The sequence below is a fragment of the Sinocyclocheilus grahami genome, unplaced genomic scaffold (genome assembly GCF_001515645.1).
Source record: "Sinocyclocheilus grahami isolate Dianchi unplaced genomic scaffold, SAMN03320097.WGS_v1.1 scaffold65.1, whole genome shotgun sequence".
NCBI lineage: Eukaryota > Metazoa > Chordata > Actinopteri > Cypriniformes > Cyprinidae > Sinocyclocheilus > Sinocyclocheilus grahami.
In genome coordinates this window covers 330,176-355,525 of record NW_015505244.1, presented here as the reverse complement: position 1 = coordinate 355,525, position 25,350 = coordinate 330,176, and the positions used below count along the sequence as shown (strand labels likewise).

The window sequence follows — 25,350 nt, the reverse complement described above, 5'->3', positions numbered from 1 at the left end:
TATTTCTGATCTATGAAAATGCATGGCTGATCTCAGATTAACAGCCAGCTGAATCACATAAAACTGATGTAATGACACTAGCTTCTCTCTTGCAGCGGGACTCACATGATTTAGACTCAGGAGACGGAGGGGAAATGTTGGACACGGCCAGGTCGCTCTTTGATTTCTTGGGTTTCTTGGGATGGATCTGCCAAGGTTTTTCATAACCCCTGGAGTCCCGTCGTGTACCTTTGTATTCTATAGAGAGAGAGACGGAGGAAACTGCTAGTGATCTACATTTTCTCTATGTGCAAAACAGCTTGAAGGATTCTGAACTATACCCACCTGAGGAGCTCTCGGCCCACAATGCTGCAGATCCCGACAGAGTCCTCTGAATCCTGCCAGGACTCTCCTGCTTGGTTTGCAGATGGCCAATGAGGAAAGGAATGGGGTGGTCTGGTGTCTCAGTTATCAGTTTGGTCATCATCTCCTATCAGAGCCAAACAAAAAGCGATTAGAGTACCGATGTCCAGCATGTGAGTAAATGCCAGAGAACTTGAGCTAAAGTAACACATTGTCACGCCAGCTTGCGTCGTGCCAACCTGAATCAACCTGCAGGTATTCACCATCAGGAAAACTAATTGGTGATTGGTCAGGGAAATATTTTCACACTGATATTGAATATTATATGAGCTATAGCATGCAGAAGGGAATTGTCGGAGGCTAACTGGCAGAATGGAAGGCTAAAAATTAGATTTAGGTTTTAAAAAATAGAATTAAAAAAAATTGCTGGTAGGCATCATCAAAATTCTATTTCAAATGTGTTAAGCCTTATGCGGACATGATCAGTTTTCTAAACCAAGTGTTTTCAAACTGGGGGTCCGCAAAAGGGGTGTTAGTGGAAAGTTAGATTGTAGAATTAAATTTTACAAAATATTTGAGAACTATTTATAATATTTAAATATTAGGTGTATCTGAGTTTTTAAATTATATTTAAGACTTTTTTAGTCCTGTTGTAAAACCTGCACAAATAAAATAAATTAAAACAGTAATAAAAACAGGCACACATTTAACTACAAAACAGTGTAACTACAAGTTTAAAATACTACAACATCAAAATGTATTGATGTTGGTTAATGTAGTAATATATAAATATGTATGAATTACAGGTTGATCAACATTAGATTTTGCTCATATGATAATGTGTTAAAAAAAAAACGCAACAGCCAATACTGGTAAATATTTATATATTACATGTGCTAAATAATGATATCATTTTTAAAACATTTGTCAAATTGAATATTATTATGGTTTTATTCTTTCTGTTTGGAAGTTATTAATCACAATTGTTTTATTCTAAAGGCAGTCCTACTTTGAAATGTACCTAAAACCTAACATTGGGTAGAAAAGAATACACTAATAAATTAATTGAAGGTAAATATTTTCTAGTTAATCAAATAAAAAAAATTATTATAAAATAATGTAAATGGAATAATATTATAAAATAATTATAATACTGTAATTTAAAAATACATTTGAAAACTGAAAATATTATATATTTTTTTCTTAAATGTAAACAAAAACATATTGTCTATAATATCACACAACTAACACTATTCTCACACAGCAAAAATGGGTATGCTTTATATATTTTTGGAAGATACCTTGTAGGAGAGCATCATATTTTGTGGTTTTCGATACCAACATTTTTTAAACCAATAAGATATTGCAATCACAAAAAAATCCAATCCGGATTTCTGGAAACTTTTCCACTGTGCAAAACTAAAAATGAGATTAATGTTGAAAAATACAAAAAAAAAAAAATACTGGTAGACATTATCAAAAGTATATTTAAAATGTGTTAAATCTTTTTCTGACATGATTAGTTTCCCAAACCTGGAGTTTTCAAACAGGGGGCCTGTTCATTAGATTTAATGAAATATTTAATGATCAGGGGTATCTGCAGAGTTTTATAACAAATTTTAGACTTTTTAAGACCTCTTTTTAAGATGTTTGAAACCAATAATATACTGTAATCACAGAAAATCCAGTCCGGACAGGATCAGTTTTTTCAGAAGAGAATGCAATTTGCTTTGTAATTTGTTTAATCAAAGTTGTGTCAAAAACACAATCGTGTTTAACTCAGACTGGACTAAAACCATAAAGTATGCATGTGAAACACAGTTACCCTCCTCTGGAAAAACTGCTTTTGTCAATCAATTGATTGATTAATTATGACTCTTTTGAGATATAAAAACAAAATTAGGCATTTCATAAATAAGTCTAGCGCATGCAAAAACAACTTTTATCAGTTTCCACTTTAAGTGTAGGCCCTTCCACGAAAAAAGCATCAGTTCTGTGTTACAAGCCAGACAATCACAAATCAACAAGATGGTAAATGCGGTAATTACAACACATACGCCTTGTTAGGTAATTAAACTAACCTAGCAACAGGGGCTACATAAAAGAGAGCTGTAATTTGTGGGTTTAGCAGGAAGTAAATCGAGCAGGGCTTTGTTACTGTAACTACCCCAGGCTCCCTAGTGTTTAATTGCCCTTGTGGTAAAGAGGAAAGCACGGCGTGGATTAGCACACACTCATTTCAAGAATGTAAAGCATTTGATGCAATCGGAGAGGGGTTTTCCCTGCTTACTTCACTGACCTCTTTAATAGAGACGTCAACAGGGTGATGATACGGTTGGAAGTCACATCCAATGAGAAAAGACTCAATGACAGTGAATAAGATACTGTATGTTAATAATATCTGCATGATGGAGTACATGCATAGATATACTTAAATTTAGCTCAAAATCCCTGCACAGAAATAAGCTTTTCAATTGATTTTCTTGCATCATCAGGATGGAGAAACACAGGATCTCTCGATCATACTGACAGACTGGGGAAATTGGCAGGGGGAAGCAATCTCAGCCTTTCTAATAGACAACCTGACTGAAAACCAAGTTCAGTGACAGTTTTAAAGAACAAGCTCTGTAGTGGACAACATTTCCAAAGCACTTCCTTCAGCGCATTGACATTCTCTGTCAGAGAATTTTTGGAATGATATCCGGTCCCACCACACTACTCTTACTATTGCTGCAATAGTATGTAAACCATGCACAGCAAGCACATTTTCACACATAAAACACCAGGTGATCTACTACATCTAACAAAATGTGCAGGGTACAGCAGAGACCACTGGGCAGAATACTGCATCCCATAATGCAATGTGCTTGACTTTGACCATCAGTTGTTAGTTCTCAATTTTCAACTATCGAGGGTTAAGACTTTTTCACTCAAATGAATTTAAATTTTCCAGAAAACAAAAAACTTAAATATTGTATAGGCTACAATTGTATATAGACTTTTTCAGTATATCTTGCATTGTTTTTATTAAATTAAAATTTTTATCACCTTTGTCTAAACACAAACCAACACATTGATTTATTGATTGATTGACTGAATAAATTGAATGAATTAAATAATTGAACAAAGGAATTGAACAAAGGAACATTATTTTTTTGCAGCACAAAACAATCCTGCTGGCTAAGTAGAAATGCCATGAAAGGGGTTTGAGATATATCAATATCTAACCTAATTAAAAATATTCAGGTAATGCTTTGTGCTACATTTTATATACATATATGTATAATGCTAAAATGCTAATATGTATAATGTAAAAATGCTGCTGCAATTAGTTATAACAAGTAGTTATAACAATCAGTGCAGTGATTATGATTTCATTTTCACAAATTATTTTTTTAAATAATAATCACAATAATATAAAAATTGCTTTACCAGTAACATTCAGCTGGGCAGTTTAAATGTTGTAAACAAATAGTCCTTCATGACTGGTTGAAACAACATCTATATTGGAGTTCATGATTGTTTTCAGCTGAGCTATCATGAGTCATGAAGAAAGCTGATACTGTGTTTTACTACGGACTCAGTCTCAGTCACTGCCAAAAACTCTTCAGAAAATTAAGCAACAATTCCTTTTTAGGGGATTAAAATTAATTATTTACTATATAGTCTCCTGACTCACTGTCTAGACACAGTATGGATGCAATAAGTTATTAATATGTCGCCACAATTGATCTTACTGTACATATATGTTGAGTTTTTAACTAGAGCTCAGCATTTCCTGAGGCTGCACTCTCGTTTTCCTCTGATTCCTTCATTTATGCCTTACGTCACAGCAGGGAGACGCTGACTGAAGGAAGGCTGGACAGAGTTCTGGATGGGTTTCAGCCCTTGAGACAGAAGGAGGAGGAAAGGCAAGGAGTGGTACAGCCACAGAGAGCAATACAGACAACATAACTCATTTATATATAAAATATAAAATGTGAAGTATTGAAGTATTTTACATACTGTATATACAGTGGCATGTATACATTATCAGTCAAAAGTTTGGAATAATTAAGTTTAACAAAAAAAAAAATTTATAATAATAATAAATCTATTTTCCCACCAAGTATTTAGTTGAACAAAAACAGTAAAAACAGCAATATTGTGAAATAATATTACAATTTAAAAGAACGGTTTCTATTTGAATATATTTCAAAATAACTAGTGATTTTAAATCAGCTGATTTTAAAATACATTTTGGTTTTCACAAAAATATTAAGCCGCAAAAACTGTATTTAACATTGATAATAATAGGAATCTTTATTAATAACTGAAAACCAGTAATAACTGATTAGAATTGAGTACCAAATCAGCATATTAAAATGATTTCTGAAGGATCATGTGACACTGAATTAATGGCCTGCTGAAAACTCAGCTTTGCATCACAGCATTAAATTAATTTTTAAAATATATTAAAATAGAAAAGTTAGATTTAAATTGTAAATATTTCATAATATTATTGTTTTTACTCTATTTTTGATCAAATAAGTGCAGCCTTGTTAAGCATAAGAGATTATTTAAAAAAAACATTTATATAATTTTGATTAAAAACCAATAATGTGCATAATTAAGATAATTAAGACTTAGATAAGATGAGGACACATAGCTGACGTTGATACATCGTTCAGAGCAGTGCGTGATTAGACTTTCTTTATTGCTTTAACTTTCTTACAGTACGTCGACTGGGATATCTACTTAAACCACCTAACTTTCACAAATGCAGAAAGTTTTTGAAAAAAAAAATCTAAATCCATGATGAATGTGCACAACAAGGAGTTTATCTTTAATTACGGTTTTCAATAAAGGTCAGTATATTTCAGAAGCGTTGTGGAAAAATGTGGTAATCACAGACTTTCCTATCCGGATGGTGTCACATTTCTTAATAAGAGAACATCTTCAGACATGTTTGATTTGGCCATGATTTGATCATGCTATCCACTTAATATTGTATTTATTTAGCTTCGGACTATCAGGTGAGCTTGTCTTGTAATGCAGGGCATTTGCTCAAGATCACCAGAGGGGAGCTCACGCTGTGAGTGTCAGTGTCTTCAGGTCACTGAAATATTAATTACTGCCCAGACCACCAAGAAACCTCTATAAATTAAAGGCAAGAGATGGAACTCTCTATCTCCTCTCCATTATCCAACCCTGCTGTGAGTGTGTGTCTCTCCTCAGGGTACTGTACAGAGCTGTGTGTGTGTGTGTGTGTGTGTGTGTGTGTGTGTGCAGACCCTCTGCTGTGCTGTAATTAACAAAGTCTTAACAAGACCTACACAGCCTACACATTTCTGTTTCATTTAAGGTTGACTATTGAATGACAGAAAATGGTTCGCTGTCATACATCCCCCAATGATATCCCATTAAGTTATAGGCTCTCAATCCCATCTGAACTTTTTGGCTGAAACTTGATATGTCTATATTACCCACTGAGATATACCAACCCAGACTGAACGGTTCTTGAGGTTTCAATTGCCTGTGGTGGGTGTCATTTTCAATTACAAGCAGGAAATGCAATGATTCTTCAGCCAATTAGTTTTATCGATATTCTATGTGCTGATGTAGCATTCAATCTGTCACTTGTGGGAGACTGAGGAGCTTCACAATGACAGTTGCAGCTCAAGGAATCTATAGCCAGAAGTTCTCAAATATTTGAAAAAAACTGGTCAATACAAAACAAAGTCATGGTCAGCATGTGTACAATGCATACTTATTTGCTATTCACTTATTCACTTAATTTTTGTTTTTGTTTTTGGACTCAACACAAATGTTGACAGACCACTAGTACAATTATGTGATGTTGCTTTTATATTTTGTCTATTTTGCTCTGCTAATTAAAATAGTTCCAAACTAAGTCAAAGCAGTTCAAAACAGTAGTGGTGTTTCATTCCTGGATGAATCAGTGTTTAAGAACAAATTGGTTGAGTGTACGATTCAATAACTCACTCACAAAAACAGGCAGTGTCCAAAATCAAATACTCTCTTGCAGGGGCGTCATGTATTCATTCATTTTGAGGGGGCACGACTTGGGGGGGGGGTCGTCATGTGACCCACACTTTGAATGGGCATGACGCCTCTGCTTTCTTAACTTGATACTTCTTTTTAATAACTGTTAAAAAAGTAAATTTTTTATAGTATGAATGTGAGTAGTCTGAATTTAATCCAGGCGTACCATATTAGCCATATTGTCATATAACATATGTAACTTATTCTTTAGAATCTTATTAGAAGTAGTATTTTAAGTTACTCCTCCATTGTGGTCCCAAGCCCGGATGCGAAAGGAGGAGGGTTGTGAGTTGGGCTAGCAACCCGACCCTGTAAAAAAAAATTTTTTGCTACAGAAACGACAAGATAAAATGCATCGAATGAAATTGAACGCAGAACCTCGTACCCTAGGTACCTAGATCCCAATATGAAGGTGTTTGACCAAACCCACTGTGGACTCCAGCGCCTGATGACGGATACGACATATACTGCAAAGAGGATCACCCGAATGGGAACTTGGAATGTACGTACACTCCACCAAAGCGGTCGGTTAAATCAGTTACTTAAGGAATTTGAGCAACATCAAATAGATTTGCTTGGTATCAGTGAAGTACGCTGGACAGGCAGTGGTGAAATGACAAGTGATGCAAAGAAGATCCTGTAATGCCAAAAAACACATCTGTGGGGTTGGACTGGTTCTCGGGAAACAAGCAATACGTGCCCTGGTTGGGTGGAAACCAGTTTGCGATCAGATCATCACGGCCCATTTTGCATCAGCCCATTTACGGACAACAGTCATTCAGGTTTACGAACCAACCGAGGAAGCAAATAACGTTGAAAAGGAGGAGTTCTATGATGTGCTACAGGTCATGATTGACGAATTACCGAGACATGATCTCAAAATCGTTATTGGAGACATGAATGCCCAGTTCAGCAGTGACCACCAGGGTTTCGAAGACATCATTGGCCCTTTCGCATCATCGAAATGCCTGTCAGATAATGGTGAACGGTTGTTGTCATTTTGCACATATAACAACCTTTGTGTAGGAAACACCTTTTTCCAACATAAGTTCATTCACAAGATGATATGGCGCTCACCAAATGGACTCACATTTAATGAGATTGATCCTGTTTGCATTAGTCGAAGGTGGAGGACTGCTTTGATTCAGATCATTACTTGGTCCGTATAAATCTTAAGCTCAAACTACGACGACATGAAGGAAGATCTGAAACTGTCCGACCATTTGCAATTGAAAAGTTTAAAGATCAAAATATTGCAGCTGTCTTCACCCTTCAGCTTTCCAATCGATTTCAGGCTTTAACTGATGTGACAGAGATAAGAGTCAAAATGGCAAGACTTCAAGGAAACACTGACCACTTGTGCGCAAGAAGTGATTGGCCAAAGGAGAGAAGGCGGAAGGAAGAATGGATTCAGGATAGATCATGGGCCCTGATTGACCTAAGGAAGAAGACCAAAAAGAAGTGGGATCAAACACAAGAGGTTGAGGATAAGAAAACAGCATCATGTGCATATGCTGACCTGTAGGCGAGATAAGAAAGATTGGTTAGAGAAGAAATGCAAAGAAGCCCAGATCGAAATGATACCCACACCCTGTACCGAATCATTAAAGACCTATCAGGAGCCTGGAGTAGTTCCTCTGTTCCAATCAAAGACAAGAATGGTAAGTTGCTCCTTACCAGGGAGGAACAGAACGACCGATGGGTCGAATACTTCAGAGAGACATTAAATCAGCCGCTTCCCTTAAACACCTATGACTTTGGTAAGGAGGAAGCGCAGGAGGAGCTAGATGTGGTACAAGGCAATATAACAGCAGAAGAAGTTCAAATTGCCATAAAGTTACAGAAATCAAATAAGGCAGCTGGTTTGGATAAAATTCAGGCAGAATTTCTAAAATATGGTGGTCCCATTGTAGTTGCGAAGCTTACAGATCTCTTTAACGCGTGTTGGCAGATGCAAGCTGTTCCTGAAGACTGGAAAAAGGGTACTATCATTAAACTACCAAAAAAAGGGAATAAAATAGAATGTACAAATTGGCATGGCATAACCCTCCTGTCAGTACCAGGAAAAGTGTTTTCCACAGTCTCCTAAGACGATTGCAGGCAGCCGTTGACAAACATCTCCGAGAAGAACAGGCTGGCTTCCGGAAAGGACGCTCAAGCAGCAAGCAAATCTATGCTTTACGAAACATCATTGGACAATGCGTAGAGTATAAACGTCCACTTTCCATCAATTTTGTCGATTTCAGGAAAACCTTTGATAGTTTCCTTCGTGAATCTTTATGGCATATTTTACAATTGTATGGTGTGCCAAAGAAAATTCATATCTGTCTTCCAATCATTGTATAACAATTCCAGCTGCTGCGTCAAGACAGATATAGGCCACACTGACTTCTTTGCCATTGAGACCGGTGTAAGACAAGGATGTATCTTGTCACCATTTTTATTCATAGTGGCCCTAAATTTTGCCATGAGGAAGGCTATGGTAAGACCAAATGCAGGCATTGATTGAGATGGACAGAACCGCCTCACTGATCTTGATTTTGCGGATGATATAGCTCTGCTCGCTGAAAACAGTTACCATTTACAGGAAATAACATCAAGCTTGCATGAAAAAGCAGCGAAGGTCGGATTACACATTAGTGCCGAAAAATCAGCGCTGTCTGCGAAGAATACTACGTATTCGATACTACGATCACATAACCAATGAGGAAGTTCTGCGACGAAGCAATATGCCAAGCCTTAGCATAATGATTACATACTGCAGCCTGTGGCTGGCTGGACACATTATATGGATGGAAAGCAGCCGCATTCCACCAGTGCGTTCCACCTGGAGGATGACGATACAGGGGTCAACCACGATTGACCTGGCACCGAACCTTCATCAATGACCTCAGTTACCTAAACATCACATGGGAAGAAGCCAATGATCTGGCCCTTGATCACATTCGCTGGAGAGCTCTCGTCGCCCAATACACTTTTTAGTGTGGGTGGAGAAGAAGAAGAAGAAGAAGAAGAAGAAGAAGAAGAAGAAGAAGAAGAAAGAACTTTAAGTTACAGTTACAAACTGTACAGAATGAAAAAAATATATATATTTCTCAATACAGATCTTGGGTGTCATAAAATATCTCTTCACTAATGAATGGGGGAAAAAGTCGTCTTTTTGCACTCAGTATTTTGCCTAATATATAGTAGGGAAGTATGCAATGTGTTTGATCGATGAGTTTGAAGGAATCGTTGAATAAAGGATTTAAATGACTCATAAAGACTTGTTAAATTGTTCACTTGTCACTTGATGCCACCTACTGGCATAATGGTTTAACCTGCAGGAAAATCCCTGACACTAATGCACACAGTGCTGTTGAACTAAATATCACTTCTCAAAAATACATTATCAGTAATGGGGTTTAATTGACATTAAATACCTTTGGAAAGTTGACATGCTGTACTCCATATAAAACTATTTAAACAGCATTTTGGCATCTCTTTTACAATTATTATGCAAGCAACCTTGGACCATATTATTTGAGACTATTCATTAGTCACCTTTTAAAATGAACCACTAAAGGCAAAGAGTGTGAACAAGAAAAAGAGTAAATCACTGCACATAAAATATACATAAATTACTTATACATCCTGTTTGATGATGCTAGTGGTGCAGAAATAACACACTTTAGGTACAGCATGCAATGAACACAAAAAAAAAAAAAAAGTGCTCAGGCAAAACAGTGAATGCTAATCAAACCAGCTAGAGTATAACTCGATCCTCAATTCCCACATAGTATGTCACTCTACTGGAAATATTAAGATAGTTCAAGTCCTTAATTAAGTGCAGGTAGATTTAATTATATTAATTTCAAGGCGTATAAGCATGCTGTAAATGTTGTCTGCATTGTTACATTTACTCCATTTTGTCCTTTTTCTTTTTTTTTCCAGGGGTCCGATCTTATTCTTCTCAAGGTATGACTGAATTCTTGACTGCTGTAGAGACGCCATGAGAATGTGTTGCGTTAAACAGCAATGGGTTTAGATATCGTTAAATATCGCCAAGCATCTTCAAACGTGCGGGATTGCGGAGTGCGGACGGATCTCTAGCGGGCAGTGAGCGGACATCCAGCGCTGAGAGCTCGGCTGCTGCTCCAGCACATGCTGAAAGTACCAGGGTTTGCGTCCTCCCTCCTCGGTTTGGGCACTATCTTATCGGATGGGACTATCCCTCCTCCGGTCTCGGCAGAGTAGCTGGCGACGGCTTCTTCTCAAAGCCAATCAAAAACATTACACCTTGCATGAATGTTTATTCATTGGCTGTTCAGGTCTGAGAGACCCGCCCTCGTTGTTTACACACAGTAAGTGTCATTATTAAATTCACATACACGTACTTTTTATGAAACTTGCATTATAAAGAATTCTTATGAATTCCTTATGGTTTATAGCCTAATCTAGTATGTATACGAAAATCAGCCACATTACTATAATGTATTATAATTCTTAGGCTACCTATCCCAGTTTCAAAAGTATAATGCATTAAAATACATAAGCATCACATTTCATTCTGCGATGCATTCTACTTTTTAAAAAAAATGATGTAACCATTAATAAGTGGCCTATTATTTATGAAAACTATGATTGCTGTTCAAGAATGGATTAATAAGTAAATACATTTTTAACAAAAAAAGTTATTAAAAGATATTTTTAAAAATGCTATACGTAATAATCATACGTAATATGATTAATACGTATAGGGGCCATTCACACTAAACACGTAATTGCGAGACGCAGGGCAGTAGAATGAAAAAAATATGTTTGTTTGCTTTTTACGCATTTTGTGTGAACGGCCCCTAAACCATTTTTTAAAACAAATAGTTCCAGAGTTGGCTCACATACAATACAGCATTCAAGTCTTGCTAAAACTTTTGTTCACCACATATATAAATAATGTCAAATATGTATATACTGTGTGTATATATATATATATATATATACAGTGGTGTGAAAAGGTTTTTGCCCCCTTCCTGTTTTTGTACGTTTTTGCATATTTGTCACACTTAAAAGATTCAGATCATCAAACAAATTTTTATATTACACAAAGATAATGCAAGTAAATGCAAAATGCAGTTTTTAAATTATGATTTCTTTTATTAAGGGAAAAAAGCTGTCCAAATGTTCTCACACCTGTATATATATATATATATATATATATATATATATATATATATATATATATATATATATATATGGGATCGGAAAGTCTATAATAATAATAATTCTATGCAATAATTTATATTTAAATTTTTTTTTTTCTTCTTTTTTTTCAATTTAATCATAGGCATGAAGTCCATTTGTGTCACTATATATTGGTGTCACTAAGTTATTACAAAACATCTGGAAACCATTTACAAAACTTGCAAGTGACAATGAGCCTGGGAAAATTATGACAGGCAAACAATGTTTGTCAAACACAGTTGCCTACATACAGAGGCCATTAGTGAAATTCCTGAAGACTTTAACTGGTCTGATACCAGCTACACATTTGATGGATGACAGCACAGCACCACACATAAAGCAGCTGGGAGTTTGTGTGCACTCAACACATGCATACTGTCAAACGCAAACTAAATACATTCACTGGAGAGATCTGAGACAGATTTGCAGCACAAAGTTAAATCAAAATCACTGTTAAAGTCTTTTCCGTAAATATTTAGTCACACAGCTCCATCAAAAACTGAAGGATTTTAAATGTTCTCACACCTGTATATATATATATATATATATATATATATATATATATATATATATATATATATATATATATGGGATCGGAAAGTCTATAATAATAATAATTCTATGCAATAATTTATATTTAAATTTTTTTTTTTCTTCTTTTTTTTCAATTTAATCATAGGCATGAAGTCCATTTGTGTCACTATATATTGGTGTCACTAAGTTATTACAAAACATCTGGAAACCATTTACAAAACTTGCAAGTGACAATGAGCCTGGGAAAATTATGACAGGCAAACAATGTTTGTCAAAGACAGTTGCCTACATACAGAGGCCATTAGTGAAATTCCTGAAGACTTTAACTGGTCTGATACCAGCTACACATTTGATGGATGACAGCACAGCACCACACATAAAGCAGCTGGGAGTTTGTGTGCACTCAACACATGCATACTGTCAAACGCAAACTAAATACATTCACTGGAGAGATCTGAGACAGATTTGCAGCACAAAGTTAAATCAAAATCACTGTTAAAGTCTTTTCCGTAAATATTTAGTCACACAGCTCCATCAAAAACTGAAGGATTTTTATATAAGGAATATGATTGTGTTTTCTCTTAAACATTTTTATTTGAAATTAATTACAATTTGACATTACAATTTATTGTAATAATTGGGAAATCAATCGGGTTTTCAGGTTAAAAAAAGAAATCTCGAAATGGGTTCGTTTTATGACAAAATAAATAACTGTCTTTTTCAGTGAAAACTTTTTTACAGTAATATTTTCACATGAATGAATGTTCCCTTCTTGCTGCTTTTATCAAGAGCATATTAAGTCAGACAGATGTATTTTATAAAATATCTTAATTTCTCAAAATGGAACTTGTGGAGTTAATAAACCATTCCTGTTTAGAGCGGTTTCTCAATATTGCATAGTAATGATTGATTAATGTGTTATTTTAAGCAACATATAACATATAACAACTCCTGTCCTGAGTACTGAATATTTTAAATGTGGAGACAAAATGACTTATATACCTATGTAAGTGTGACAAATATATAAATCTACAACACTGATGACCATGTCGTACGAACTTTCCAGTACTGTATGTCACTCCAGATTCACTGAGACTGCAACATGTAGCTTAATGCACTATGGTGTTAATAAACTCTAAGTTGAGAAACCTAATAACGTGAAAGCCAAACCTATACATATGTTAAAGATTTTTATGAAAATAGATGAAAAAAAAAAAATGCACATACAGTTGCAATGAGGCTTTTTGATGGTATGTCCAAACAGGAACTATAAACAAAAGTTACCCCTTAACATACAGAGAATAAAGCACTGTGCAATTATTGTTTTTTTTTTACACAAAGCACAAAGGTATTTGAAACAGACATTATGACTGACACTCAATTGATGTGAATGACTTGACAGCAGCTGGGAGATCAGACATCCTGTTTGTTTGATCTTCGGTCTAGAATGAGATGCGTCGTAGCAAAGCATGAAACAAAAAAATAATGGTGCCTTTAAAAAGCTCTGACAAAAGTCAAATAGATATTACGCTGTGAATCCTTTGAGTTGAGGGGACAGATCTGCCTCTGAGCAAGAGTGAGGGTGAACGTCCAGTGGGTCTCTTGACGTGGACAATGTGTGTGTCGTCTGGAGTTGGACCAGAGCTTGGCCAGATCAGTTGAAGATGTGGGTTCAGGGGTCGCCGTCAGGAGGTGGAGGCTGGCACAGTTTGTACAATCTGTTAATGAAATTAAAAAACAATTTTAAAATATAAAATATATATATTATATATACTTGTAAAATATTTAAGAAAACATTTTTTATATAGTACTATTAAAAGGTTTGGGGTTGGTAAGATTGTTTTTCTTGTAGTATCTTATGCTTAGAAAGAATGAATTTATTTGATCAAAAACACTGTAAAAACAACATTACGAGATAATATTATTTGCATTTAAAATAATGTTTTCCTATTTTAATATATTCTAAAATGTAAGTCATTCCTGTGATAGCAAAGCTGAATTTTCAGCCGGTATTACTCCAGTCTTCAGTGTCACATGATCCTTCAGAAATCATTCTAATATATATGCTGATCTGTTGCTTAAGAAACATTTCTTATTATTATCAATGTTAAAAACAGTTCAGCTGCTTAACAGTTTTGTGTAAACACTGATATTTTTCCAGATTATTTGATGAACAGAAAATTCAAAAGAACAGCATTTATTTGAAATTGAAATCTTTTGAATCATATTTTTTCTGTCACTTTGAATCAATTTAGTGCATCCTTGCTGAATAAAAGTATTAATTTCTTTAAAAAATGTAACTAAAAAAATTTAAAATTAAAACTTATAGACATTTTAAACCATAATTTTATAACAGTTATAAATAATTAAGTTGCAGTGGGTTAATAACAATTGTTGAATAGCCCCGCCCTCAGTGTAATCTGATTGGTCCAAAATCCTTTTCTACTTAGCTGTATATTTAAAACCACGCGTTCTAATTGGTTATGATTATGTCATGTTATACAATGTGGATAGACTGTCACATTGTGCCTAGTTACGACAGGATGTAATACTATAGTTGACATTCATTATGTTTTTTTTAGAAAGCAACTTGCTAATGTAAATGATGCAAGAAACTGAACACATACACTTAAATGTATGTAATAAACAAGCTAATAACTTTCCTTCTGAGCTGCAGTGAATTTTAAAAAGGTTAAATACAAATCCTTGGATTTAGGCAGCATTTGTTATATGCCAAATAAACAAGCCGCGCAGCAATGATCACATATAACATGCTATTAAAAGCTATGAGTCATTGTCTTGAGGGTCTGCATCTCCCTACAGACCTCAAGTGACTGTGACAGATTAGAGTTTACGCTGGAGTTTTGTACCTGCTGAGAAAGAATGAGTGGGTCTGTTTTTAATGTATGTCTCATTCTGTTTTCCTGCAGGAAAAAGAGTCGGGCTCTCGTACATGTTCTCTCTCGTTTGTGCGTGCACACACACACACACACACACACACACACACACACACACACACACACACACACACTCGCACATACCTGCAGTAATGTGATGGCTGTTCTACTAGAGGACATGCATTTGAAGCTGAATAATATGTTCTGTGTATTTAATACCCCAGGTTTCTGTTCAATTTCATTGCATATGGAGGAATACAAAATAATGCGCACATTTGCAAGAATGCTGTATATTTTGTTTCGCACGGTTCTACTCCAGGGGTTTATTTGAAGAATAAATGTAAAACAGCTGTTCCCGAGTTTCTGTCTTCAGTAAAACTGTGCACCACTTATTACTACACTAAAGGCTATTTGAAAAGCACACATACATTTACAATACTAGATTTGCAGTTGCAGAAAGAAATATCAGCCCTTGCAAGACAGCAAACAAATCATGTTATTCAGTAGCTGTAGTTGAGCTATAGGTTTTAAACTTCTGCACAATTTAATATGAGTAAAAAGATGCAAAAATGAAGCCCATCACAATTCAATATGCACATATTACAATGTTGATATTGTTGTATTTAAATGCTGAATATTCTGTGAAGTCAGGGAGATTTTCAAACTTTAATCTTAAAGAGACAGTCCACCCAAAAATGGTAACCAATCAGTTTCGGGTTCACTTGACCTGAATAGTATTTCTTAGTCCATTCCATAGAAGTCAATGTGACCCGACACCATTTGGTTACCAACATTTTTTTAAATATCTTTTTTAAGATCTTATTTTTATTATAAGATATGGAAGCTTGTTTCTGCCACAGGATAAAAATTGAAAAAAAAGGTAATTGTGATTTTCTATCTCACAATTCTGAGAACGCCAAGATATGTAGTCAGAATTGCAAGACAAAGTCAGAATTGTGATATATAAAGAGATGAGCAATTGTGAGATATAAACGCGCAATTCTGAGAAGTTGCAATTGGAGGGAAAAATAAAACTTGTGAGATAAATGCTGCAATTAACTTTTTATTTTTTATTCTGTGGCGAAAACAAAAAACTGAATTGCAAAATGTAAACTCAGAATTTAGAGAAAAAAGTCAGAACTGCAAGATGCAAACTCAGAATTTTGAGAAATAAACTCAGGATTTTATAGTTTTTAAAAGTCAGAGTTTATATCTTACAATTCTGACTTTTTTCTCGGAAAAAAATATTGCAATTACATTCATTCATACATACATTCAATCATTCATTTATTTATAGAACGACATGAGGGGAAGTAAATAATAACAGAGTTTTCATTTTTGTGTGGACTATCCCTTTAAATTATTTTAAAAGTAGACCAGATAGCCCACCTTAGGCTGAAATGACTTCATTATAAAAAATAAGCCTGCACATTAAATAGCTTTAACGTAATAGCTCACCAAAAATAGAAATTCACCCACAACCATTCCAAACACTTTGAGGTTTACAGCAAACCTCTCATTAGAATATTTGAGGCCTGTCAATATAGTGCTGTAATAATTCTGGCGGCCTAAACATTACTCTGAAATGTGTAAATCTTTGAACTGTGGCATTTAGGTCTAAAATTATTTCATGCACATTTTATGAAAAGTTAGTGAAAACCACAGTGTGAATGTGAAGGGACTGAAATTATGTGTATTTGAGGCCTGTCAATATAGTGCTGTAATAATTCTGGCGGCCTAAACATTACTCTGAAATGTGTAAATCTTTGAACTGTGGCATTTAGGTCTAAAATTATTTCATGCACATTTTATGAAAAGTTAGTGAAAACCACAGTGTGAATGGGAAGGGACTGAAATTATGTGTATGTGTGTGTGTGTGTGTTTACGCGTTTTTGTTACAAATGAGGACATCAATTTGTATAATGACAAAGGTATGACATAGGTATTACAAGGAGAAGGTGACTTTTCAGGACATTACCCCATGTCCCCACTTTTCAAAACGCTTATAAATCACACAGAATGGAGTGTATTGAAAATCTGAAATAGCACAAAGTCTCCTGAGAGGGGTAGGTTTAGGGGTAGGGCTCGTAAAGGGCAATAGAATATACGGTCTGTACAGTATAAAAACCATTACGCCTATGGAGAGTCCCCACTTTTCACAAATGTAAACGTGTGTGTGTGTGTGTGTGTGTGTGTGTGTGTGTGTGTGATTCAGGAAAGTGGTGTGCGGGTCGCTCTGGTTACCTTGGCACTGTTGATGGGGTGCGGTCTCTCACTCCCAGGTTCTTGGCCGAGTTCTGCACTCTTGCTCCCTAAAAAGAGCCATAATTATAAATGACTTTCAGGCCAGTAAGAACAGTTCTTCTTTAAATAAGCATAAACATATTCTGTGTCCAGTCGGTCAAAGGTGAGAAGTGGCGTCATTCAAGCTGTGTTGTATATTGCTATGGAAATATTATGAAATATCCAGTCTAAAAAAACAAAAACAACATTATAGTGGGAATAAAAAAAAAATCCACCTAAAATGTCTAAATATTTTAGTTGAATTAATTACATGATATACCAAATAATTAATCTAAGATTAATTGACCTGAGATGAATTTATCTTTGATGAGGCTTGAAAATGTTTTGCATTTACGTAGTATTTTAAGCTTGAATTGCTCTGATGGTAGAAAAGCTCTTCATAATTTAATTTACAAACGGTCAGGAGGCTTGATTAATTGCATACATTTTTCCATTATGCTATATAATAAATTAACATAATTAACACATTGTATCGTCATCCTGAGTTTTCATACAAATAAAAACTTTCATCATGGCTGATAGATTATATGTAATATATTTATACCGTTTGAATATATAATAAAATGTTATGTGTAAAAATATTTATTATATAATATATATCAATATATATTCTAATCATAAATGTATGTATATTTGACACACACACACACACACGGGATGTTTTTTCCCCCAGAGGTTGCTCTTTCATAGCTCAGGAGTTGTCATGGTGTTATCAGCTATATTTCATGTGTTATGTCCCCAGCCTATATTTGTTTGCAACTTGATTGTTGGTTTGATCTAACTGGTCAACCGACGGTGGGGGAAAAAAAACATATATATACATATACATATATACACACACACACACACACACACACACACACACACACACACATATATAATGTATAATATTTTATGTGTTGTCAAATACAAATATACGCCCAACCCCATACATGTACTGAAATTAAATCATCCAATTTTTTTAATGTACGTCTATTTCTGTACCAAGGAATTTTTTTTTTTTTTATAAATATGCACTGGTTTTTCTTCTATTTTTAAATAATTCATATAATCATTTCCTATTCTGAACAGATCATCTGTTTTTTCCTCTTTGGTTGCCCAAGTCAGCCAGCTCTGCCATCCTTCATAGATGCTGTGGCTCATATTTCATATAAAAAGAGCAGCAGTAGAGTCCTGCCAGCCAGCTGAACCTGTGACTTACAAGCCGCATCCGTCGTCACCGTTCATGAACACTGGCCTTGTCAAATGTGTTAGATGGACTTGTTTGTAAATTAGAATATAAAACATACATACTCATAGAACATCCAGAGTCGTTTGCTGTGAGTAAGATGCGGCCAACTAAACGAACGTCCGATGCTAAATTATTCACAGGACTGTTTAACTGAGAGCGTTTTGACTGCGGAATCCTAGCACGTCAAAATGAAAAAATGGCCACCTGTGCCTTGACTTAGGAATGAAAACGTGCATCTTGCACATTTTACAAACATTTGCCTAGCTGTTTCCACAAATAGCTCTGCAGTTTGGTTTGACATGAGGCGTCTCGGCAGGTGCATCTGGAGCGGGATGCATCAGCAGCGGGGGATGTTACTGCCGCATAAACACAGCTGTGATTGTGAGTGCAGAGCTTCAGCGTACAGGTACACTGCCTCTCCAACGACTGCTGACCAGTGAGTGCCTCAGACATGGGCGGCACCATGGTCAGTCCCTTATCATGCCACGATAACATCAGCAATTACACCACCAGAGTCAGCCGCTTCGCCTACTGCTTTCCTGGGACTTTAAAAGATACAGCTGGACGTTGATGAGAAGAACTGAGATATGAGAGGGCAAGAACACAAAGAGCAGTTGTCTACAGACACTGAGAAGATTATCCAACTTCTTGATAACCTTTTTTTAACAATCACTTCCCTAAAAATATGGTTAACTCATTTTAGCAGTTCAGCAATTTAGTGTTTATACACAGAAACTGCATAAATGAGCTATTCGTCAGTGTCCCTTTCTGTTACTCAGTGAGTTCCTGGCATTATAATGGATGAGTCTCTTTTAAGTCTTGCTGCGAGGTACGAATTAGTGAATAATAATAAATAGTCAGCCAGGGGGAGCTCTGACGACAGTCATTCATATTTATATTTATAAAGTCATTTTGGAGCCTGGACGCCGCAGGTAAGGAGTCATCACCCAAAGGCAGTCCAGAACATCACATATTATATGCCATACATATTATATGAATTCAGCAGTTTTAAAATCAGGTATGCGAATATATATTATAAAAAGTATGGCTATCCTCAGGTGAAAGATAAATAGTTACTCATAAAGTCCCTATAATGTAGTGGTTTGACATGTTCTAGCTATCGTATCTATTAATAATTATTATTAATTAATTTAATTTTAATTCATTGTAATTTTGTTTATTTAAAATTACTTTACATAAAAACACTTAAATCATTTTATTACTACTTGTATTATTAATTAATGATTAAAATTGACAGCAAATGCATTGATAACACCAGAAGTGGAATGCATGGAAAAATAATTCATGTGTCATGATCAGTTTTGTGACAGTGTATATGCAAATCAATGATTTATTCTGTATATGTGCATACACGTATTCATAATTAATTTATTTAAATTAATTATGACTATTTAATATTACTTTGAATACATAAATAACATTTACTTTAGTTATTTATATTACTACTTTTATTATTAAATAATGATTAAAACTTACAGTAAATGTATAAATGACACATTGGCTAACACATGAGATGAGAAACACTGCCCTATTGTACTCTTTTGAAAGATATCTGAGTTACTGTCAAGGGCTCTCTAGTCTTTGCCTCTCATGACTCAGAGCCACCTTGAAGTTTCATTTCTTCAGAGCTGACAGAGCAGCTGTCCTAGCCCTCTATACAAGTCTCCATAGCTTAATGATATCAAAAGAGCAGACCCTGTCAGTTTCATCCATAACTTCATGAAGGACACTTCAAGGCTAGGGTGAAAATGGTTAGGTAATCTTCCACTTTCTAAATGAAAGGTAGCGAGACTTCATTTCATGAGCGTCTATCCTCCTTCCAGACCGGAGGGAGGAAGAGCTTATGTTAATAGCCATGTAGAGAAACCGAAATGAGAGAAAGCAAACCAAGGCAGTTAAGCTTGTTACAGTTCCCAAAATAATTAAACAGGCCTTTGATAAAAAGAAATCCTCCTCGAAATGAACACGGTGGCCTAATGTTTAGATTTTTTTGCAACTGTAATTCCCAATAAATTAACGGGGTCCATAAAATTCAGAAAACATTAAAAAGCAGAGGTAGATATTAGCCCATCTTTTTCTCTGCTGGAAATGGCACTTTGAAACCAAACCATATAAATGAATTTCCCAGTAGAAGCTTTAAATGAGAAAACATGGGTTTATAAAATAAAAATATTAAAAAAATGGTCCATTCTACAGAGAGCTAACATAACGTTGAGTAGACAACCAGTAATAGGGTTCTTCGATCTTTACAGATTTCAGCTTTTTTGTTTTTGTTATATGGAAATCACATTTAAAGTGACTTGAGTATTTTTTTATATTATTGTTATTATGCACAAGAAAATAAATATTATTTAATGTTGTGTATTTAGGATACATAAGATACTAGCTATGAAATTAGCATTTGAAAGTCAAAATTGTTTCCAATGTCACTTCCATCAAAAAATGTTATTAACACATTTCAGATAATTATAATGTGATGTATATGTACACTATTATTAATAAGTTTAGGGTCAGTATTTTTTTTTTTTATCAAATAAATTGATCAAAACATTGACATTGACTTATTTTATAAGACATTGAAGACATTTATGATGACATCTGAATTACGAATGAAGACCACGAGTTCAAATAAATTTCTTTTGAACTTTCTATTTTTCAAAGAAATGTTACTTCAGCCCAAAATCTGCATACTGAATGATTTCCGAAGGAGCACGTGACACTGAAAACTGGAATAATGATGCTAAAAATGCAGCTTTGCTGTCACAGGAATACAGTATATGACATTTTAAAATATATTACAATTGAAAACAGTCATTTTAAATTATATTAATGTCTTATAATAATATATAATAACAATATTTTACTATATTACTGTTTTTACTATATTTTTGATCAAATTAATGCAGTCTTACAGCATGAGACTTCTTTCAAAAACAATAAAATAACCTTAATGACCCCCAACTTTTGAATGGTTCTGTACATGTACTGTTGGACATTGTTAGTGGGGAAAAAAAAGTGGAAAAAGTGTGCTTGGAGTTTAACGTGGCTAAAAGTCTACAGGGCCAAAAGTGTTACCCAAGAACAGAACATACCTGCTTCCTCATGACGTCAGTGGCCTGCATGATGCATCGTGGGGGCAAGCCGTGATTGCGGGCCAGAAGAATGGCCTGTTCCAGCGTGACACTCAGAGTACAACTGCAAGACAAATAATATAGTACAGGTCAGCGTTTTGCACCATACACTCCACATTATAATGTACAATCATAACTGTTTATCAAATATTATAAAGTATTCAGATGCTGATTGCAGCAATAGCAAAAATGAGGGGGGTAATTACACTCAAGAAGAAAAAAGCTCATTTTATCAGAGATCACGTTCCACTAGCCTTGTTTTAATTTAATTAATTATGATGAGATTTTTTTAATTAATAATTTAATAAAAAAAAACAGAGAAGCTAAATAAATACAACTAAATTCTGATTACAGCATGGAGGACAGATTTTGGCTCTATTAGGAAAGCCGAGGCATTTAACAAGCTTGTGCGGTCCGGGCTGATGTCTCATAAGTCTGTGCCAAAGCCTGGATAACAGGAAGACCTGTCAGATGTGCTGTCATTCCAGCGAGATGAAGCATGACATGCACTTTCATTCTCTGACAACATGTGTATGCCACTCACATCCCACTAACATTTGAACAGACAGTCAAAGGGCAGCGTGGCCAAACAGATGTGAGAGTCACACACTCCACTACATCCAAAGCGAACAGTCCCAAGAGACCAATAAACATCCCCCAAGATGAACTATAAGCATGTAGTCTCTAAAAGACTGTGACCACTAGAAATGAGTGGGAAAGGAGCCAATCAGGGTAAGATAAAACAGATAATTCCAATCAAAAGTCCAATATATATTTATGAGCTACTACTAGACATGCTGATGCACTGGGTCAATAAGACAAAATGACACCCCTTTCCATAACCATCTGACGCACAAAACTAGAAAGCACCTTCTCAACCTAATAAGCTGTAATCTGAAAGGAAGACTTTTTTTTTATGAAACTGGGGAAAAAGCTTTTCTTGCTTAACATGACTCCAAAACTAAATTAAATGAAGATAAGCATGAATTGAATGTAGTTTTGTGATACATGCCATAATATAAAACATGAAACATGTATAAACCACTCACAATAAACAAATGCTGTCACTAGATGAAAATGCCAGTTGATTAACACCAGGTTAGTTTCATACATTAACTTTCATAGTCTTAAAATATAAATAACAAAATATATAAAAATATAAAATATAAAACACTGAAAATACTAAAACTGAACCCAGCACATTAAATAGAAATAAAAACTAAAATTAAAATAATAATAATAATAATAATTAAAAAAAATAATAAAATACAACAACCCTGTTTAGTAGCAAGTTAACAAGATATCCATGTGCAAAACTGAATATTTTTATTTAGTTTAGTTTAACGCATCAACATTGGTAGTGCTAAAATGCTGAAGTTGTAATGAAACTAAAAAACAAAACAAAACTGAAATAGATAAATAAAAACAAACTAACAAACGCTGAAAATACTAAAACTAATCTTACATAGAACATAAAATAGAAATAAAAACTGAAATTACTATAATTCAAAACTATCATAACCCTGTTTAGTCACAAGTTATCTAAATACCCATGTGCAAAACTAAATGTTTATTTCATTTAGCTTAACACATTAACTTTGGCAATGCTAAAATACTCAAATTAATAATGAAACTAAAACTGAAATAAAAAATGTAATAAACTGACACAAAATAGAAAACACTAAATAACATAGAACTGATTTTTTTCTCTATATTCTTTTGAACTGTCTTTTAGACTGGAGAGAAATGTTTGAGTTCTGAAAGTTAGAGTGTTTTCATAGTGCACTGAACTAATTTATTTCCAAAGATTATGAAAAATCTGATTTCTCATTTCCCAAAAGGCCAAAAGAGCTTTATGAGGTACCACTAGACAAAGTCAATGAGCAGCGTCTGGGTCAATAAGACCTAATCCAAATGACAAACATAAATGATGACTTATTTAGAGAGATACCAAACTGATTTTAGATTACCAAGAACATGAACGAAGATCTGATAAACAACGAAGCAATCATGAAAAAATCAATATCTGACACTGCTAATGTTTTTATACCTGTGAGGAGACTGTTTAAAACTGGTGAGCTGTAACACAGAATCCGTCAGAAAGATATTTGGTTATTTAATAGCTTGTCCACTGTCAAACTGTCTATATCCATGATGCATCAGCTTGACATTTCCATCTCATTTTTGGTGATATATATACGTGTTCACAGGCAGAGGTGTCAGATGTGTTATATGGCTCTCATCTGTGAATTCAATCATTCAGTTCTTCTGAAGTGAGAAAAGCACTGACCTTTGGCTCAAGAAAAAGGCTTTTTCTTGCTTGATCTCCATATGCAGATATTCAAGAGTCTAGCTATGATACTAGAATATATGAAACTTACCAGGGGATGGATTTGTTTTCTGTTTTGTCTTTATAAAAAATGCATCAGGATTCTTTGCCTGTTTCACTCTTTGATTGTTTGCCCTTAATTGGCAACAAATGGGTTTCTTTCTGGCAAACTGCTGACTACAGTATGTCAAAACTAACCTGACGCTTAGGTGTATTTTACCCTCAATTGCATTTCATAGATCGATCCTCTTGATTTATAATAGAGAAAAAAAAAACATGATACAAAGATTTCAGAGTCACCAGTGTTCCTCACATCAGCCACTGATATCGCACATGTACAGTCATTTTAAACCTCAAGGACACGTCATGAAGCAGCAAAGAGAGGTGAATCTTGCTAAAGTGTGGGCTTGATTTATGTGTTTCCGTTACTCTGATAGACAGACACATATTGAGCGTCAAGGGCACTGTGTGACCTCTTTACGATAACAAACTACACCTCGAAATTGATCCTTAGTGTCTTACGGCTGATTGAGCTGTCCCTTCTCTTCTCGGCTGTAGCATTCCTACTGTTCCTTAATTGCTCAAATAAAGTGAATGCTTGAAAGTAAGTGTAAAGGGCCTTATACTCTCATGTCATACACCACTTTGACCTCCACATGACTTGCAGTGAAGAAAGCATCACGGAAGAACAATTTTATGAGCTTATAGGGTTGGTAGCAGGAAAGTGGAAAGAGTTTATGGTAAAACTAGTAAAAGCAAACGTGTGTCATTTTAGTATTATTTATGTACTAAACTCAGCCAAAAAAAAAAAAAAGTTTGACTATTTATTAATTATTTTGATTTAGCTTTTATTCTTATATTTTAGCTTTAATTTTACTTTTAGTTTTAGTCATTTTTGTGCTTGTCTTTTTTGTTTTATAAATATTTATTCAACTTTAATTTATTTTTATTTTGGTTTACTTTTATTTTTATTTATTCAGTTTTAGACATTTTAATACTTCAGCTTATACTTATTTCAGATAGTTGCCAAGGCAGTTTTTTTAATCTAATATTTATATTTTATATTATTTCAACTTTATTATTTTATTATTATTATTATTTAATTAAACTAATTATGTTCAAAATATTTTATATATTCATATATATATATATATATATATCTTTGATCAAGCCCATGGAAGGCTCAAGATTCAATGGGCAAAAAAAGAAAAGAAAAAAGAAATTCCACGACCAGGCAATTTTTTTCTCTCTCTCTCTCTTGTAATTGTTTGTATGTTGTACCCTTTTTGTAGAACA

At 34.6% G+C, this 25,350-nt stretch overlaps 2 protein-coding genes and 1 pseudogene across 2 annotated transcripts in view; 1 reads left to right on the top strand and 2 right to left on the bottom strand.

Moving 5' to 3' along the window:
- Window positions 1–465, bottom strand: part of LOC107585009 (uncharacterized protein C8orf34 homolog) — an 89,407-nt gene extending 88,942 nt beyond the window's left edge. Inside the window, exons 1-2 of the mRNA XM_016271814.1 lie at window positions 325–465; window positions 106–237 (exon numbers count right to left, since the gene is read on the bottom strand). Of these exons, the coding sequence (XP_016127300.1) occupies window positions 106–237; window positions 325–463 (271 nt within the window). The 5' untranslated portion in view covers window positions 464–465. The remainder of the gene's footprint in view (window positions 1–105; window positions 238–324) is intronic.
- A 6,328-nt stretch (window positions 466–6,793) lies between these two features.
- Window positions 6,794–7,912, top strand: LOC107584989 (craniofacial development protein 2-like; annotated as a pseudogene).
- A 4,920-nt stretch (window positions 7,913–12,832) lies between these two features.
- The window catches only part of prex2 (phosphatidylinositol-3,4,5-trisphosphate-dependent Rac exchange factor 2), a 134,887-nt gene continuing 122,369 nt past the window's right edge, over window positions 12,833–25,350 (bottom strand). Inside the window, exons 38-40 of the mRNA XM_016271792.1 lie at window positions 21,687–21,789; window positions 17,283–17,350; window positions 12,833–13,859 (exon numbers count right to left, since the gene is read on the bottom strand). Of these exons, the coding sequence (XP_016127278.1) occupies window positions 13,814–13,859; window positions 17,283–17,350; window positions 21,687–21,789 (217 nt within the window). The 3' untranslated portion in view covers window positions 12,833–13,813. The remainder of the gene's footprint in view (window positions 13,860–17,282; window positions 17,351–21,686; window positions 21,790–25,350) is intronic.